Source organism: Acyrthosiphon pisum, chromosome A3, assembly GCF_005508785.2.
Source record: "Acyrthosiphon pisum isolate AL4f chromosome A3, pea_aphid_22Mar2018_4r6ur, whole genome shotgun sequence".
NCBI classification, from domain to species: domain Eukaryota; kingdom Metazoa; phylum Arthropoda; class Insecta; order Hemiptera; family Aphididae; genus Acyrthosiphon; species Acyrthosiphon pisum.
In genome coordinates, this window is record NC_042496.1 from 34,843,541 (window position 1) to 34,859,374 (window position 15,834).

The following is a 15,834-nucleotide window of genomic DNA, read 5'->3' on the forward strand; positions in this document are numbered from 1 at the left end:
ATCAAACCGTACTATATTTCCTGGTTTAATCCACTACCTATTCAAAATGACATGTTAATCCTAAACGAACCTTTTCCATAAATAAAAAAGATATTTAGAAAATCAAAACGTAGTTTTTCGAGTTTTACGCCAAAACAAACTATTACTCATGTTAAAAGAATAGGCACCAATCATTAACAAGCCCGGATTATGGAGGGAAAGGGCTCATCTTTATCCCCAAGATATATTATTTTAACGCGTCCAATAGTTTTCAAAAAAAAAAAAAAATTATTTAAGTAGGTAGGTATTGGTATAGTAGGTAAATCATTAAATTTAATTATTTAATTACAAAATAAAATTGCTCTCCATTGTACCTATACCACGAAATATTACTATAAATAATGAACTATGTTTGCCAACAATTTTGTTATTTTTTTTGTGGAGCATTTTAGATTACCGATTTAAGTATACAAAAAGGTAGTTACAAGAAAAAATATTTAGCTCTTGTAAATAAGGTATTTCAGTTAAAAGTATTAATGCATATTAAACTTAACTTTAGGGGACTATAGTTAATAACCTAGCGAACCAAAATTGATCATTAAATGATGTCAACCCCTCATATATGAGAATACATAATTTTCTAGATAAAAAAAATGATATAAAATAAAACTTTAGAAAGCAAAATTACAGATAATAAAATAACTGAAAATTAAATTACTACTGAACTGAAAATACAATTATAATATTAATGACTATTATTTATTGTAATATTGTATTATATAACATAACATGTACATATTTTAATAACAAACATCGAGTTTTTTTGTTTATTTTTAATTTCTTGTATTATAAGGCTTACATATCAATGATCCATTATAACTCATTAACTCTAATGACTCAACAATTAAAATATATAGCAGTATTTTGATTAACACGTAAGAATGTAATATAATATTATACCTATAAAATGAAACAAAAATAAGCCCCAAAATAAAATTTGTCAAGGGCGCCACGGAGTGTAGTTACGGCACTGAGTCTTAACTATCACTACAGCCGGAGTGGTTCTATCTCTATACAGTTTTTGGTAGGGATCAAAATTCCGGAAAAATTCGGGAAAATTTCGGAAAAAACTGTTTTTTTCCCAGAGCTTCGGAAATCGTGGAAAAATTGGAGAATATTAAAATAATACATTTCCGAAAAAAAACCGAAGTTTTGGGAAAATTAAAAAAAAACCCAATTTTTGGAAAACTAAAAAATTGTATTTACGCTTAAAAATTAAAATAATCTATGTAAAACAATAACCATTTAAAAAAAGGTGGATAAGTGGATGTCGCTCTGCTGTACAGTAGGTTACAAGTGGGTCACTTTATAATGGATAGTATTAAATTTAAATTCAATGATATAATATCACTGTATAAGAAAAACGATTCTGAGTGAAGACTGTATGTCAGTCTAGGTACGTATAAAATTAACATATTATATACTTATCTATGGTATTAAAAAAAAATTTACCAATAATAGGTACCTATCTATAATAAATTCCAAATTAATCATATCACAATATCCATTAGGTATAAGTACGCGTTATACATCAACAACAAATCCAAGTACTATCATAGATATATAATAGTATACTTTAGAAGTTTCAAATACCCACGAATAATATCATACAATCACAACAAAATAACTAAAATAGTTATTCCAGGTTTTTTAATATGTAATTTCGTCCAAATTTAATGACTATAAAAATAAACTGTGCTTATGTATTTTTTAGATTTTCCTTAATTTTTCTTTTGTTTTTCACGGCGCTTTTGAAAACTATTGGAAATTTACTTTTAACCCCGCAAAGTACCAACTAGATTCACTTTCCTATCAAAAAAGATACTGTTGAAGAAAGTCCAAGCATTTTTACTGTCCTAAAAGGTGATAACAGACACAAAAATAAAATAAAAAATAAAAATAATAAAAAAACACACATCATTGTAAAATCAATACATTCATCATTTCACTCAGAATCTAAAATAGATAGGGAAACCTGTCATTGTCATTTCACTTTTGCCAATACGGTTATCAATGTATAATTGTATTAAAATTTAAAAATATTAATACGGTTATTTCAATATTTGTTCTAAAAATAACGTACTTCCATGTCAAATTGGTATTTCCCCGAAAATAAATCACCTTTATTTTTAAATGTTCAAAATTGTATACTTATTGTCTATTTATATTTGTAAGATGGAGACAACACTCGCGGGTTTAACGTCTTCTTGATTGGGATATTGCATATTGCATATTCAGCATATTGCATACACATTTATTTGTTTTATTTCATTTAGATTCGCCACACTACCGTATTGCTGAATGCCTAAATATTTATAATTAAGTATCAAATTTCAAATGTCCACTTTCAAGTAAAAGTAGACTGATGGCAAAGTATAAGTCTTCTATAAAAACCTTATCGTTATGACAAAACATTCATAAGAATTATAAAAAAGTAGGTAGGCAAAAATAAGTATTTATATTAATTAACATTAATCAATAATGTATATTGACAACTAAAATTGTAATTATATTTTATAGAAAAGAAGTTAATTTTTAACTAATGACCTTGATGAACTTTCGGTATTCTGTTAATTTTATTGTAAATTATAGTTATATATTCTATACTTCATTAATTAATGCATTTGGATAGGAATACATTTTATTTATTATCCATAATGGACAAATACTCAAAGAAATATAATGGTCTTTGACTTTAAAATTTTAATTGTCAAGGTTTTTTCCAAATTAAACTCTTTAAATACGATAATTTAGCTTCTGGCTCAGTCATAAACATTGAATTCCATATAGATTTTTTAATCCATACCACTCTATATCCAAGTATTTCCAAATGCCTTTGCTTCAATTTAGAAAGTCCTCTCATATCATTATCAGTTTTTCGCAAATCTTTTTCATTCAGAAGAAGCAAAACTAATCTAGTAGAAAAAGTATTAATTAATATTTTAAATATTTAATAAATGTAAACTTACTTCTCATTTTTATTTTCCCTCTTAAACTGTTTTGAGTTATTCAGAATTATTTCAAAATCTAATTTGTATCCATATGGAGAAAAAGAGTTTGCTTTCAGATGACCTTTATTTTTAATTAATTGACCTACTCTTTTTTCCACGTCCAAATAAAATGAACCAGTATGTTTAGGAACTAAAAAATAAATAATTAAATAAATAATTAATTGCATATTAATATTGTGATATTCTTTTTTGTACCTAATGACTGGATTTCTTCACAATACTTAGTATGAAACCACGGTACATCAAATTCTGGATAATCAATACATACAGCTCTATTTAATATCATTAATAATTGCCTTACTTTTAATGGATATGTAGCCTAAAAATATTTTTTGATAAAAAAAAATATGTTTAAGTTCAAGTGATAATTATTTATTAAATATAAATATACAATTCACCTTAGCATAACAGTTATTTAACTCATCATCCAATTTTTCTAAAAACTCAACACTAAATAAATAATCTTTTATGGATGTAGGTAGACTATAAAAATAACATAAAGCAAGTGAAGCTCTCATGAAATTTAAACCAGACATTTTAAATTTATCCCTAAAAATAAAAATAAATTATTAAATTAAAAATATGAATTATTTAAGACTAACTTTACCTGTTAATGATTTCAGCTGCATAAGGTAGAAATTCTATAAATTTTTCACTATTAACTCCATACAAAAAAAATACTGTTAATATTTTTTCCACATTTTCAGCTAACAAATATTTGTGATTTTTTATGAAATACTCCAAGCATTTGTCTAAGAGCTCAGCATCATACCAATCAGATGCAACTAAATTGTAAGTCAGTTCTTTTATAGTCCTAGATGAAAAATGTTCAGATGTAAAGTTTTTATACCTGTAAAATATTTCGTTATTAAATATTTAAAAAAACTTGTTATTAGAAAAATTACATTATGTAGTATTTACCTATCCAGTATTTTATAAAATAGTTCTGGTTCATTAACATTATATCGATGATTATATCCTCGATACAAGGAATTTAGTTGGTCTATACTTAAATTTGGTTCTTGATTTAGAATTTCTAAACATCTTTTGTTAAGTGCTGTACATAGCCTCACCTTAATAACAATTTAAAAATGATTTAAGTACAAATATACAAAGTAATGCAGAAATCAAAGTTGATTGTATAAGATATAAAATCTATTGTATATAAATATATAATATATCAGTTTATATATTCAATTCAATTCAGTATGTTGTCATTTTCTAAACATAATTATTACCTATATAATTATATAGGTATATAATATGTACATTGTACAGTTTATATATCTATATTATCTAGTTTAAAATGTAACAAATAATGTACCAATTGCTTTCAATACATTTCAGGTTCATATACTAATTGCATTCAATGTATTTTTTCTGATTCTTTAAAATGACAGGTTATATATTATAACTTTGGATTGTAATATTAATTATGAAATTGAATAACTTATTGATTTAGTACAATATGATTATTAACTCTTTGAAATAAATTTTAATTAACATTTGGGAAGATAAATACAGGAATAAGAATATACACCATAATATATTCATATATTATATTATAATTTGAAGACTCAAAATCAATAACAGGCTATGAGCAAAAAAATTAAAAATTGAATTAATCTCAGAAATGTGCTAAGTGACAAGTCCCAAATTTTAGTCTTATTTTTGAGTAAAACAATTTTTAGAAGACAATTTTTTGTATTCAGAAATAATTGAACTAGTTATATTTGAAAGAAAAATCCTGGAGTCTATAACAGGAATAAATACAAACATTTATTACCTCTGCTTCAAATATTGACAATATCCAATATCCACCAACAACAATATATGAAAAATCATGTTACTTAAACATTATGTTCCTGAAAGTAGGTAAAAAAAATTGATGATGAACACATTTTAATCTTGAATTGTACTTATTAATTATTATAAAATAGTGTATTATGTACTATATTATACATATTTACTAATTTTAATATTTTAGTTTATTCGTTAATTATATATATGATTCCAAATAGGCAAAACAATAAACAAGTATATTGAATGCAATTGGTACAAAAGTAGTATATAATAATATTATTATCATATTAATTAATTAATACTACAGTTTAAAGTAAAATAAATGAATGCTACTTACATATTGATCTAAGAACATTGGCAATGATGTTTTATTTTTTCGATTAATAAATGCAGTATTCAGGCCTCTACTAATAATGTAACAATCATATACACTATATTGACCAACAGTATCTAATACTTTTTTAACCATTACTTCAGGCATTTCATATCCAATATTTTCATTAGGATAGCTTATAAAAAATGAAAATATTTTACTAAATTTGGATGGAATTATTGCTGACACTCCTTGCTCTAATTCCTCATTTAACCAATTGATCATTTGATTTTCAAATTCATAATGTCTGTATGTTCCAGACATATTGTTATTAAAATTCATGTATCTATAAAAAAAAAATCAAGTTTTCTAAACTAATAAAATATAAAAACAAAAATTATAATGTTAATATAATTAACCCCCCCACCCCTCTCAATCTGATCATGCTATTGTGGTATTTAATTTAAAAATGTTAACCTGTTACATATTCGTAATAGCTTATGATTTTCACGAATTGAGGGTTTCCCAGATATTAGCCAATCCAATACACTTGACCAATAAGCATTGCATATATGTAAATCTGATGTTTTTAAATTTCTGATAATATTGAACAAGGGTCCAATACATAATTGAGAATAACTATTGTTTAATAAAAATTGTTTTCTTAGTAAGGATTCTATATGTTTTCGTCTGGATGCAGATGAAGATGGTACTATACAAGATAATAGTCGAAGTACAGTGATATCAGTATCAACATCTGCTTTAGATAGCCATTTAGATGTCTCATTGTGTATTTCCTCAAATAACTGATACGGTTCAGATTGTTTCACGATAATCTTAAACAATTGTTAATTATTCATTTTTAAAAATAATTTAAATAATTTTTAGAATATGATTTTAGATTAAATTTGTGATCAAAACATATTCCATACCATTTGTAGTTGTATCATATCATAAAGTGCTATGTGTTTAATAACACCTTGTAAATTGAGCAACAAAGATCGAGTGAGATCAATGTTTTGATTAATCCAGTATGGACTATTTATTAGTCTCAGCACTTTCACTAAGCATTTAACTTTATCATCATGTTCGGGTTTGTTTAACAAACTGTGTTCAACTATTGTAACAAAGTTATCCATGATAGATTTGTTTAAAAACCACGGCAAATTGTACAAACATATGGAAATATGTTTTATATCTTCATAAGTTTCGCATAAATCTAAGACAACAAATAATAAAAGTCTTAAGTAACATTAAATTTTGAGTTAGCAAATGTATGTTCTCACTTAGTTTTTTTAATACTATTGGCCAAATGTCTTTAAGGATATACAGACCCAAAAGGTCTCTATGACTCACAATTGATACAGTAAATCTGGATAATATGCAGGGTTCTATTTCTTCTACAGGAGTAGTCATCAATATTTTTTGCAGCTTATATGATATTTTTTTACTTACTGTAGAATTTATATCAACTCCAATTTTATGTAAACACAATAAACTGTAAGATAAACATTGGATATTCATAAAGTTGTAATGTTCTTCCATTAAATTCAATAAGTTCAAAAAATCATTATTTGTTAAAATGTTTTCAAAACTATCCTCAGGAGTGATATAAGAATTTAAATTCTTTTCAAACATGCACACTCTGTAGTATATTATTTGAAGTTCTCTAACCATAGCTATAGCCATAGAGATATTTTTCCAATTCAATTGATTATTGTTGTTTTGCAAGATATCAAAAATGTCTTGCAAAGATTTGCATTCACTTATTTTTGTTGCTAGTGTATCATTATTATCTAGTAATATAATATTTTTAATGTTTCGTTTTTGTTCAATATCCTCAGTATCACTATCAGTTTCATATCCTCTAAAAGAATGAAAACAATATTTTCTGTGAAATTGCTGAAGTGGGAATACAAATTTTAAAGGATTTGTTTCATACAATTTAGTACAAACAGCATTATAATTTATGGTTTTATATCTTGTTTTCATGTGAATAATTTTGGTGTATATTTTTAAATTTGTACCAAATTGTTTAAATGTCATTTTACCTGAAAAAAAAAAAATTATCAAAATATATTAAAATGCATATCTTTGTCAACCTATGTTATTAAGTCCAAAAGCTTAAATTATAAATTTGTTTTACTTCTTTAATTTTATTATTTTCAAGAACTACTGGTGTTATGTTGTTATAAAAAAATTCTACACTACACTTTGGAAGTATTTATTCTAAACAAAAACTAAAAATTGGAACGATTCTGTTTTAGCAACTTTTTAAAATTTCTTTTTTTCAAAATGTGTTTTAAGGTGCTTTGTAAGAATGTGAAAAAAAAACCGGACACACTTGGTTTTAGTTATTGATGAAAACCTTAAAAAACTTCATCAGGGTGACGTAGAAACGTACGTTTCAAAAAAAAAAAAAAACCGTGAGACATGATAAACGTAACGTTGCGCTCATGCGTATAAACGTAAAATCGCAAGCTTTAATTGGCTATAACTTCCAAAATAATGGTTTAAAAAAATTCATTTCTTCAATTCTAAGTATTTTTTTTCGCGTAACAAAAAAATGAACTTTTTGAACTTTTTCATCGATAACTTCAAAAAGAAGTTTGTCTGGCATTTTTGTTTACTTTCCTACAAAGCACCCTAAAACACACATTTTGAAAAAAAAAATTTTTAAAAATCTAAAAGTTGCTAAAACAGAATTATGCCAGAAACAATATTAATTTAATGTTTAATCTGTATATTTTGAGACTACCTACGGATAGTTTTTAAAATTTGACAAAAAATTAGCTATATACTTGTAACTAAATATTTAAAAATATCAATACTTACTCATTTATGTATATTTTTATAACACTTCATGATACAAGTGAAAATAAAATATATTTAATAATTTTTTTTTCGTTTAATTTCTTTATATGTATACGTCTGTTTATAAGTTTGTCTTTTTAATAATTCTGGTATTACAATTACTAATTACCAATAATAACCATTTACTAATTTACTATTTAAATTTTAAATTTCAAATAAATTTAATTTTAATTTTTAATCTTGTGATTAAAACGTTGTGTTGTTACATGTGTTTGATAACAAAATTTGATAATGATCAATAGTACCAAACTTTCAATAATAATTTAAAGTTCTCTGTATATTTTGATGACATCATCATGATTCATGGTAAACGTCATCTCCGGCCATACTGAATGTGTTTGAGATTCAATTTTGTCTTATCAACAAATTCTAGTTTCTCACTTTCTCAGGTTTCTCTGCTTACTACTTACTAGTTGTGTAATAACTAATAAGTATTACAATTTACAACTTTCAAATTTAAGGTATTATTAAAATAATATAATATAGCAAATGATATTATTATTGCATTCTGTCTTACACAAAGAGTCTTTTAGTTCTAAAATTACATTACATTATTGCCATTTATATTGACTAACATAATTACAGGTAACAGAAGATTATTAATTATTGAATCATTACTTCTATGTTATGATCATAAATTATAATAATATACTATTTACAACACTGTTGTAGTTACCACTTTTGCAAAACTTTATTAATTTGCCTAATATATATTATTAGCATTAAATATCAACAATATGTCTGAAGCAAAAGTTAATAGCGAAGACATAGAAATTGTATTCCAGCGGCTTAGAGCCTTGCCAGTCAATAAAGTAAATATACTTAAAATACTACTGTACTAAATACTATAAGTTTTTACTCTGTACTATAGTCTAAAATGTATATAACTTTAATATGAATTGATAGTAAATTGTATGCAAGGCATTAGACCTTGATCATCAATTGATCATTATAATCAAAATCTGATAATTTATAAGTTCATATTTTATAAATATATTAAATGAAATAATATCTAAATATACATTTTATTCAATGTTAATACAGAAAGTAAAATGATTTCCCCTAGAAAAATTTATTTGGTTTAAAAAAAAATAAATCATACCTATATATTTATTATAATTAAATTTATATTTTGCCTGACTCGCTTAGTTTTATTTCACTAATTGGGTGTTTTTATGTTTTAGTTATACATGAAATTTTAAGCATGCTCACCCTATTTTCCATGCTTTAAATATGCATATATTCAAATTCAGATTTTGGAATTTTTAAATATATCTAAAGACCTTTTTTTGAATCCTTGGGACTTTTGTACCACTTAAGGATGATCCTGTGAAAATACTTAATTCCCTTTTTCAAATAGGAACCTCTATTTTTTTTTGTTTTTAATTATTAAGCGGATTTTTTTTGAGAATTTTGATGTGTAAATCAAACTTCAAGCCAGTAGTTTTTGAGTTATATAACTTTGTTCACTAATGATAATATTATGTCTATGGTAATGGGTTAATCAGATTGAGGGCTTAAGCAATTTGAAAAAGTTATTAAGTACTATTGATATATCAATATAAATAATTTGTAAAAATGATCCAAGTATAATAATTAATAGGTTTGTTCCAACACATGGTCAAACTATCATAGAACTGTCGGGAGCATGCGTAGTAAAACTTTTCCGTTCCAACCTGCCTAAAACGCTAACTCAAACTGTCAGATGGTTGTTCCAACACGTTATCAGACCAGTTTATGACTGGTTATTGACAGTCAAAGCGGATTCCTGTCTGGACTGGAAGTCCGAGACACAGTTATCATATAAGCTCTTTTTTCTTATCTTAATAGTGGATTAGTATTGTGGATAGTCAGAAATGCGTTCCAAAAGTGGTCAAAATCCATGATCAGTCCACGGTAGCGCATGCGCCGTAAATCAATCATGGATCAGTCGGCAACTAGTCACAAATTCTCTGTTGGAACAAACCTAATATTACATTTAGTTTATATTTTTAAGGATAATTATTCTTAGTATAAAAATTTTAACACCTCAGGATTTACTCATTAGAATTTTTAATTAGATACATCAACATTTTTAAGAAAATTATCTGTTAAGTAGTTTGCAGTAAAAAAGAAGCTTTCTCATTTGAAAAATATAGGTTTGTATTATCACAGGACACTATGGTCTATATCAGAAATTTGAAAATATAGTCTAGGTATACTTACAAATTCTAAAAACCAGAATAAGAATAATTGTACTTTAAAGGGAAAATGGGGGTTAGTATGCTTAAAAAATCACCTGTATAGATGATTTTGGTTAATGCTTGTACATTAATTGAAATTACAAAAGTATAATATTCAAAATGTACTTTTTTTCTACTAGTAACTTATTATAATGTGCACAAGTAAACTCATAATATTGATTATGTCTACTTATTTAACTAAATAAACTATAAACTTTAATACCTATACACCAATTGATTACCATTAAATATTAAATACAAATTAGCTTTTATTGTTCATCAACTTTGAAGATAAATCAATATATAACTGTTTCAGACATGTTTTGACTGTAATTCAAAAAATCCAACATGGTCGAGTATTACATATGGTGTGTTTATTTGTTTGGATTGTTCTGCAGTGCATAGGAGCTTGGGAGTTCATTTGACTTTTGTAAGGTCTACTCAATTAGACACAAATTGGACATGGTTGCAAATGCGGCAAATGCAATTGGGTGGAAATTCAAATGCTGTATTAAGAACTTTTATTTTTATATAGCTTTATAGATTTTAACATTATATACTTATAACTTATATTATATGATATTTTATAGACAGTTTTCTTCAGGCAACATAATTGCATGTCCAAAGATGCACAGCAAAAATATAATTCCAGAGCTGCTCAACTATACAGAGATAAACTTCTACAAAATGCTAAACAAGCAATGATAACTTATGGAACACAGGTATTTTATACCCCAAAAAAAGTTTTATTTATTTATGTATTGTTACTGCTAATTTTTTGATGGAAATATACAATGGAACCTCTAAATACTAGACACTCTCGGTTACTGAAATTTTGTCCACTATATAGTGTTCAGCTTGTAGAAATTTTGTAGTGTATCCTCAAAAAATTGTCCGCAATTTGGATGTGTCCGTTAAGGGAGGTTTTAATGTATGTAAATAAAATCCCATAGAAGTCTTATAGCTAACTATTTGTTTTTATAAAAAAAAAATTTATGACGTATGTGCATTTGATTGTAATATGTGTTTACTATACTCAGTTCAGCGAGAGAACTCATAGATTCTGTGCATCCCCCCCGTTTCACCCGGCTACTGAAGCCAGTTCCCAAATTGCAGGGTATTGGGTGGGGATGTGCCGAAGACCAATTTTTGGGCGGGCGTTCTCTCACTGAACAGGGTAATAGTATCTGGTATATATTGCTATAACACACACACACATTATTGACCATTTTCTACTGACACAAAGACGAGATAATATATCCACAAAAAAATAGTATATACGTAACATGTATGCAGGGGTTTTAATCATTATACTTATGTTTTATTTAGTTGTTTTTGGACCAATCACAGGAAACAATTGAAGTGAAACCAGTAGATTTCTTTGAACAACATACAACTAATGTTAATTCGTGTAATGACAACTTTTTAAGTAACAATTTTATGCCATTTACTTCTCCTAAACAAGTATGTGTGATCAATTTTTTTTTTTTATATAATTATTTATATTGTTCAGTTTTGAAAAATATATTATTTTTAGGATAATGGTGATACAACACTTCTTGGAGGCACTAAAATCTTAAACGATGCAGCACAAAAATCAATAGATCATAAAACTTTATTAGGAGGTCGTCAAGCACATAGTAAAAGATCCGGTGTAAGTAAACAACTTAGATACAGAATAATAACAAATTAGTTAGTATGTATTTTGTATTGTTCTAAACTTTATTTTGCCAATAATTATTTCTAATACATTCTTATACAATTTTATTTGGAACTGTAATTAATGTATAGTTTTATATTAAAATAAACAGATCACGTATAAAAAAAATCGGTACACAACCTACACTCTGATTTTTGGTCTATATGTGACCTACTCACTGATTCACAGTCCAGTACGCTACCTACATCATTAATGTAAAATACAAATCAATTTCATATATTTTTCATTCAACTTCTCATCTCATCAATAGCCGTAATGTTTAAGTCAGTTGTTGTGAAGTGTCTTTTTCATATCTGACAAAAAGTCATCAAAAATGGTTCTTGGATTTTACATAAAATATTACAATGAATATTGTATTTTTATCTTATAATTATCCACAAGCCTTCAATTTGTTGAGTGTGCACACGTGTTTCCGTGTCAATAAAAAATCCAGAGTGATTATCAACATGATTTTAATATTCCGGGTGTATCACGAAGAATAGGAATTTTCAAATGTTATTTCATTGTATATAACAATCTGATCTTCTTGATACATTCTGTATAACAATTTTTGGTTTATAAAATAAAAAAAATAAATAAATATTCCATTGTAAAATAAATGTTTGCTTTTAGTTGGGAGGCAAAAGATTAGGTATGGGTGCTCAGAAAGTACATGCTAATTTTGCTGATATAGAAAAAGAAGCAGAATTAGCTGATAAAATGAAATTTAGCGAACCAGAAAAAACCGAAAATATAGAGAAATCTAATGAAGACCAAGAAACTCAGGTATATAAAATTGAATAATATATATTTTTATGGATACCAAACTTACAGTTTAAAAAATGGATTTATGATTAACAGATGTCATCAATGAGGTTAGCCTATCAAGATTTGAGTTTAAAGAAGAGTAAAGAAGAGGAAAAATTAAAACAAGTTGATCCTAAAAAAGCTGCTCAATTAGAAAGACTTGGTATGGGATTTACTTCAAAAAAGTAAGTTTAAGACTTTAACTATAAATAAACAAGATTTTTGTAAATACTAACTGTCATTATTTTATTAATAGTATTGTAAGTCATTCAGCATTAAATGATATGACAACACTAGATAAAGAAGTAAAAAAGCAAACTACATTAGACCATAATGAAGATCAATTCTACGATTGTTTTGATGAAGCTAAAACTCCTGAAGTGGTTTTAAAAATGATGAACAAGTAAGATTTATGCATTTGTTTTTGTTTTGTAAATACAAATGCAGAGAATTGTAAATAAAAATATTTAAATGTTTTAAATAATAAAATTTTTACTCTGATTCAGAACCTGAAAAAATTTAACTCTAATTATTAAATGACGATACTATTTATAATAAAGATTTAGGTATTGGTAAACTATCATTAATTTATTATTATTATTAATCATTTTAGTAAAAATTTAAAATCCAGTTTAAAAAAAAAAAAAAATTTCACTATGCTATTTAATTTGTTATAATCTTAATTAATTGACAATTTTCTGATAAACATAGTTGATTAATAATCTAACACCAAACCCATTTACTAGTTTTGTAATATACATGCCTGGCATTCATAAATAACGCAATATTTTTGGTAATGTCAAATTTTGGCCAATTGAACACAAAATTGGTCTTGAACTTACAATAAAACTCTTACCAAAGTATATTAGTTTAAATTTATTATTATTTTTTATATTTTATTGTTTGGACAGAAATCGTCAAATTACCAGTGATGACTTTATGGACTTTGATGACTCTATTAGAAGTTTAAAATCATCATATACGCCATCCAACATCGATGTCATTAAAAATGATTGGGATAATATAAAACCAGCAAAAAAAGTAAACAAAGAAGCTGAAAATGATTATTGGGACTCTCTTAATGAAAACTCTAATAGAAGACAAGGTAGAAATAATAGATCAACCAATTTAGCACCTCAACCCTCAGAAAATAATGAAGCTTTTAAAAAATTTGGTGGTGCTAAATCAATATCATCTACTCAATATTTTGGTGATAATCAAACACAAGTAAGTTATGTTTGTATAACATGTAGGATAAATCTTTGTATATCATCAATTTGGTACTTGTAATTCTATATAGGTAATAAAAGTATAATTACAATAATAAATACTTGATTTTGTTGCAAATTATCAATAGTAAAAGAAAAAAACGTGGGTAAGTGGATGTCGCTCTGCTGTATAGTAGGATACAAATAGTTCACTGCACAATGTATAGTATTAAAATTGAATTCAATGATATAATACCACTGTATAAAAAAAAAGATTCTGAGCGGAGACGGTATGTCAGTCTAGGTATAAGATATATTATATACTTATCTATGGTATTAAAAAAAAATTGACCTTTAATAGGTATCTATAATAAATATCACAATATCCAATAGGTACTTATAACGCGTTATACATCAACAACAAATTTTGGTACTATCATAGATATATAATAGTATACTTTAGAAGTTTCAAGTACCCACGAATAATATTATAAAATCACATCAAAATAACTAAAATAGTTATTCCAGGTTTTAGATTCTGAGTGGAACGATGAATGTATTGATTTTACAATGATGTGTGTTTTTTTTTTATTTTTATTTTTTATTTTATTTTTGTGTCTGTTATCACCTTTTAGGACAGTAAAAATGCTTGGTTAAAAAGTTTTCCAATAGTTTTCAAAAGCGCCGTGAAAAACAAAAGAAAAATTAAGGAAAAACGGGAATTTTTACGCAAAATCTGTTTTCGAGAAAATTGATTTTGGTTTTTGGTGTAACTTTAAAACGAATGACTGTAGATACATGAAATTTTCACTGAATGTTTATATTAGCATTTTATATATACGATAAAATTTTTAAAATAATTTGACTCTTTTTGAGCTGTTTACGGACATTGTAAGTTTTCAATTTTTTTAGTTTTTTTTTTCTATAAATATCAATAAAGTTTTATCTGTTGGGCCAAAAAGTGTATAAATTTAATACAAAGCTCCTGATATATTGTTACAATATCAGTTGAAAAATATTAAAAATACATAGGCACAATTTTTTTTTATAAGCATTTAAAGATCAAATTTTGACAAAATTTATTAAATTTTAATTTGAAAAATTATTTTGTAGTTAAAAATGTATAAAATGTTCAATTTTTGTATCTAAGAATTGAAAATTTAAAACAAGATTCCACGTAAGTAATTAATTCTGTTACCAAAAAATCTAAAAAATACATTTACGCAGTTTATTTTTATAGTCATTTTAAGTACAAATTTGGACGAAATTACATATTAAAAACCTAGGATAACTATTTTAGTTATTTTGTTGTGATTGTATAATATTATTCGTGGGTACTTGAAACTTCTAAAGTATACTATTATATATCTATGATAGTACCACGGTTTTTTGTTGATGTATAACGCGTTATAAGTACCTAATAAATATTATGATATGATTAATTTGGAATTTATTATAGGTACCTGATATAATATTATGTCTTATACCTAGACTAACATACCGTCTCCGCTCAGAATCGTTTTTCTTATACAATGATATTATATCATTGAATTCAAATTTAATACCATCCATTATACAGTGACCCACTTGTAACCTACTGTACAGCAGAGCGAAATCCACTTACCCACCTTTTTTTTATATAATTTTTTTTTTGTATAAAATAAATCATGTAGGTATCTGTAATTATACAGGTATAATAAATGATAAATATAAGTGGTTGGTAAGTAGTGAATTTATCATATTTGTTACTATTGTCAGACAATTATTGTGTATTACTGTATTAGACACATATAATTATAGTATTTCAGTATTTGTCAACGGTTAGCACAAGATAATAGGTATAGGCTTTATTACAGCG

At 25.8% G+C, this 15,834-nt stretch overlaps 2 protein-coding genes across 5 annotated transcripts in view; one reads left to right on the forward strand and one right to left on the reverse strand.

The window, feature by feature from the left end:
• Positions 1–2,662: 2,662 nt before the first annotated feature.
• On the reverse strand, positions 2,663–8,195 carry LOC100160695 (FAST kinase domain-containing protein 1, mitochondrial). The gene is made up of 11 exons (XM_001945417.5): positions 8,002–8,195; positions 6,453–7,217; positions 6,099–6,385; positions 5,644–6,002; positions 5,191–5,512; positions 3,972–4,123; positions 3,658–3,900; positions 3,449–3,599; positions 3,246–3,369; positions 3,009–3,180; positions 2,663–2,954 (listed from the first exon to the last, which is right to left on the reverse strand). The coding sequence occupies exons 1-11, from the start codon at positions 8,003–8,005 to the stop codon at positions 2,750–2,752; spliced, it is 2,784 nt and encodes a 927-aa protein (XP_001945452.2). The 5' UTR covers positions 8,006–8,195; the 3' UTR covers positions 2,663–2,749.
• A 206-nt stretch (positions 8,196–8,401) lies between these two features.
• Arfgap2 (ADP-ribosylation factor GTPase activating protein 2) overlaps positions 8,402–15,834 on the forward strand; it is a 15,152-nt gene continuing 7,719 nt past the window's right edge. Inside the window, exons 1-10 of one of the 4 annotated variants that reach the window (NM_001135900.1) lie at positions 8,402–8,625; positions 8,761–8,852; positions 10,579–10,770; positions 10,853–10,984; positions 11,592–11,726; positions 11,800–11,916; positions 12,595–12,747; positions 12,823–12,953; positions 13,025–13,171; positions 13,680–13,995. In NM_001135900.1, coding sequence (NP_001129372.1) covers positions 8,778–8,852; positions 10,579–10,770; positions 10,853–10,984; positions 11,592–11,726; positions 11,800–11,916; positions 12,595–12,747; positions 12,823–12,953; positions 13,025–13,171; positions 13,680–13,995 — 1,398 coding nt within the window. In that variant the 5' untranslated portion in view covers positions 8,402–8,625; positions 8,761–8,777. Of the gene's footprint in view, positions 8,853–10,578; positions 10,771–10,852; positions 10,985–11,591; positions 11,727–11,799; positions 11,917–12,594; positions 12,748–12,822; positions 12,954–13,024; positions 13,172–13,679; positions 13,996–15,834 lie in introns of all 4 variants that reach the window. The other 3 variants (XM_029491047.1, XM_029491049.1, XM_029491048.1) reach the window with 3 other exon arrangements.

Excerpts from the sequence above, each read along its gene's own strand:
- LOC100160695 (XM_001945417.5), bottom strand. Across the intron at positions 3,600-3,657 it reads GCAGCTGAAATCATTAACAG|GGATAAATTTAAAATGTCTG; the intron begins GTAAAGTTAGTC and ends TTTTATTTTTAG. Across the intron at positions 3,370-3,448 it reads TAAATAACTGTTATGCTAAG|GCTACATATCCATTAAAAGT; the intron begins GTGAATTGTATA and ends AAATATTTTTAG.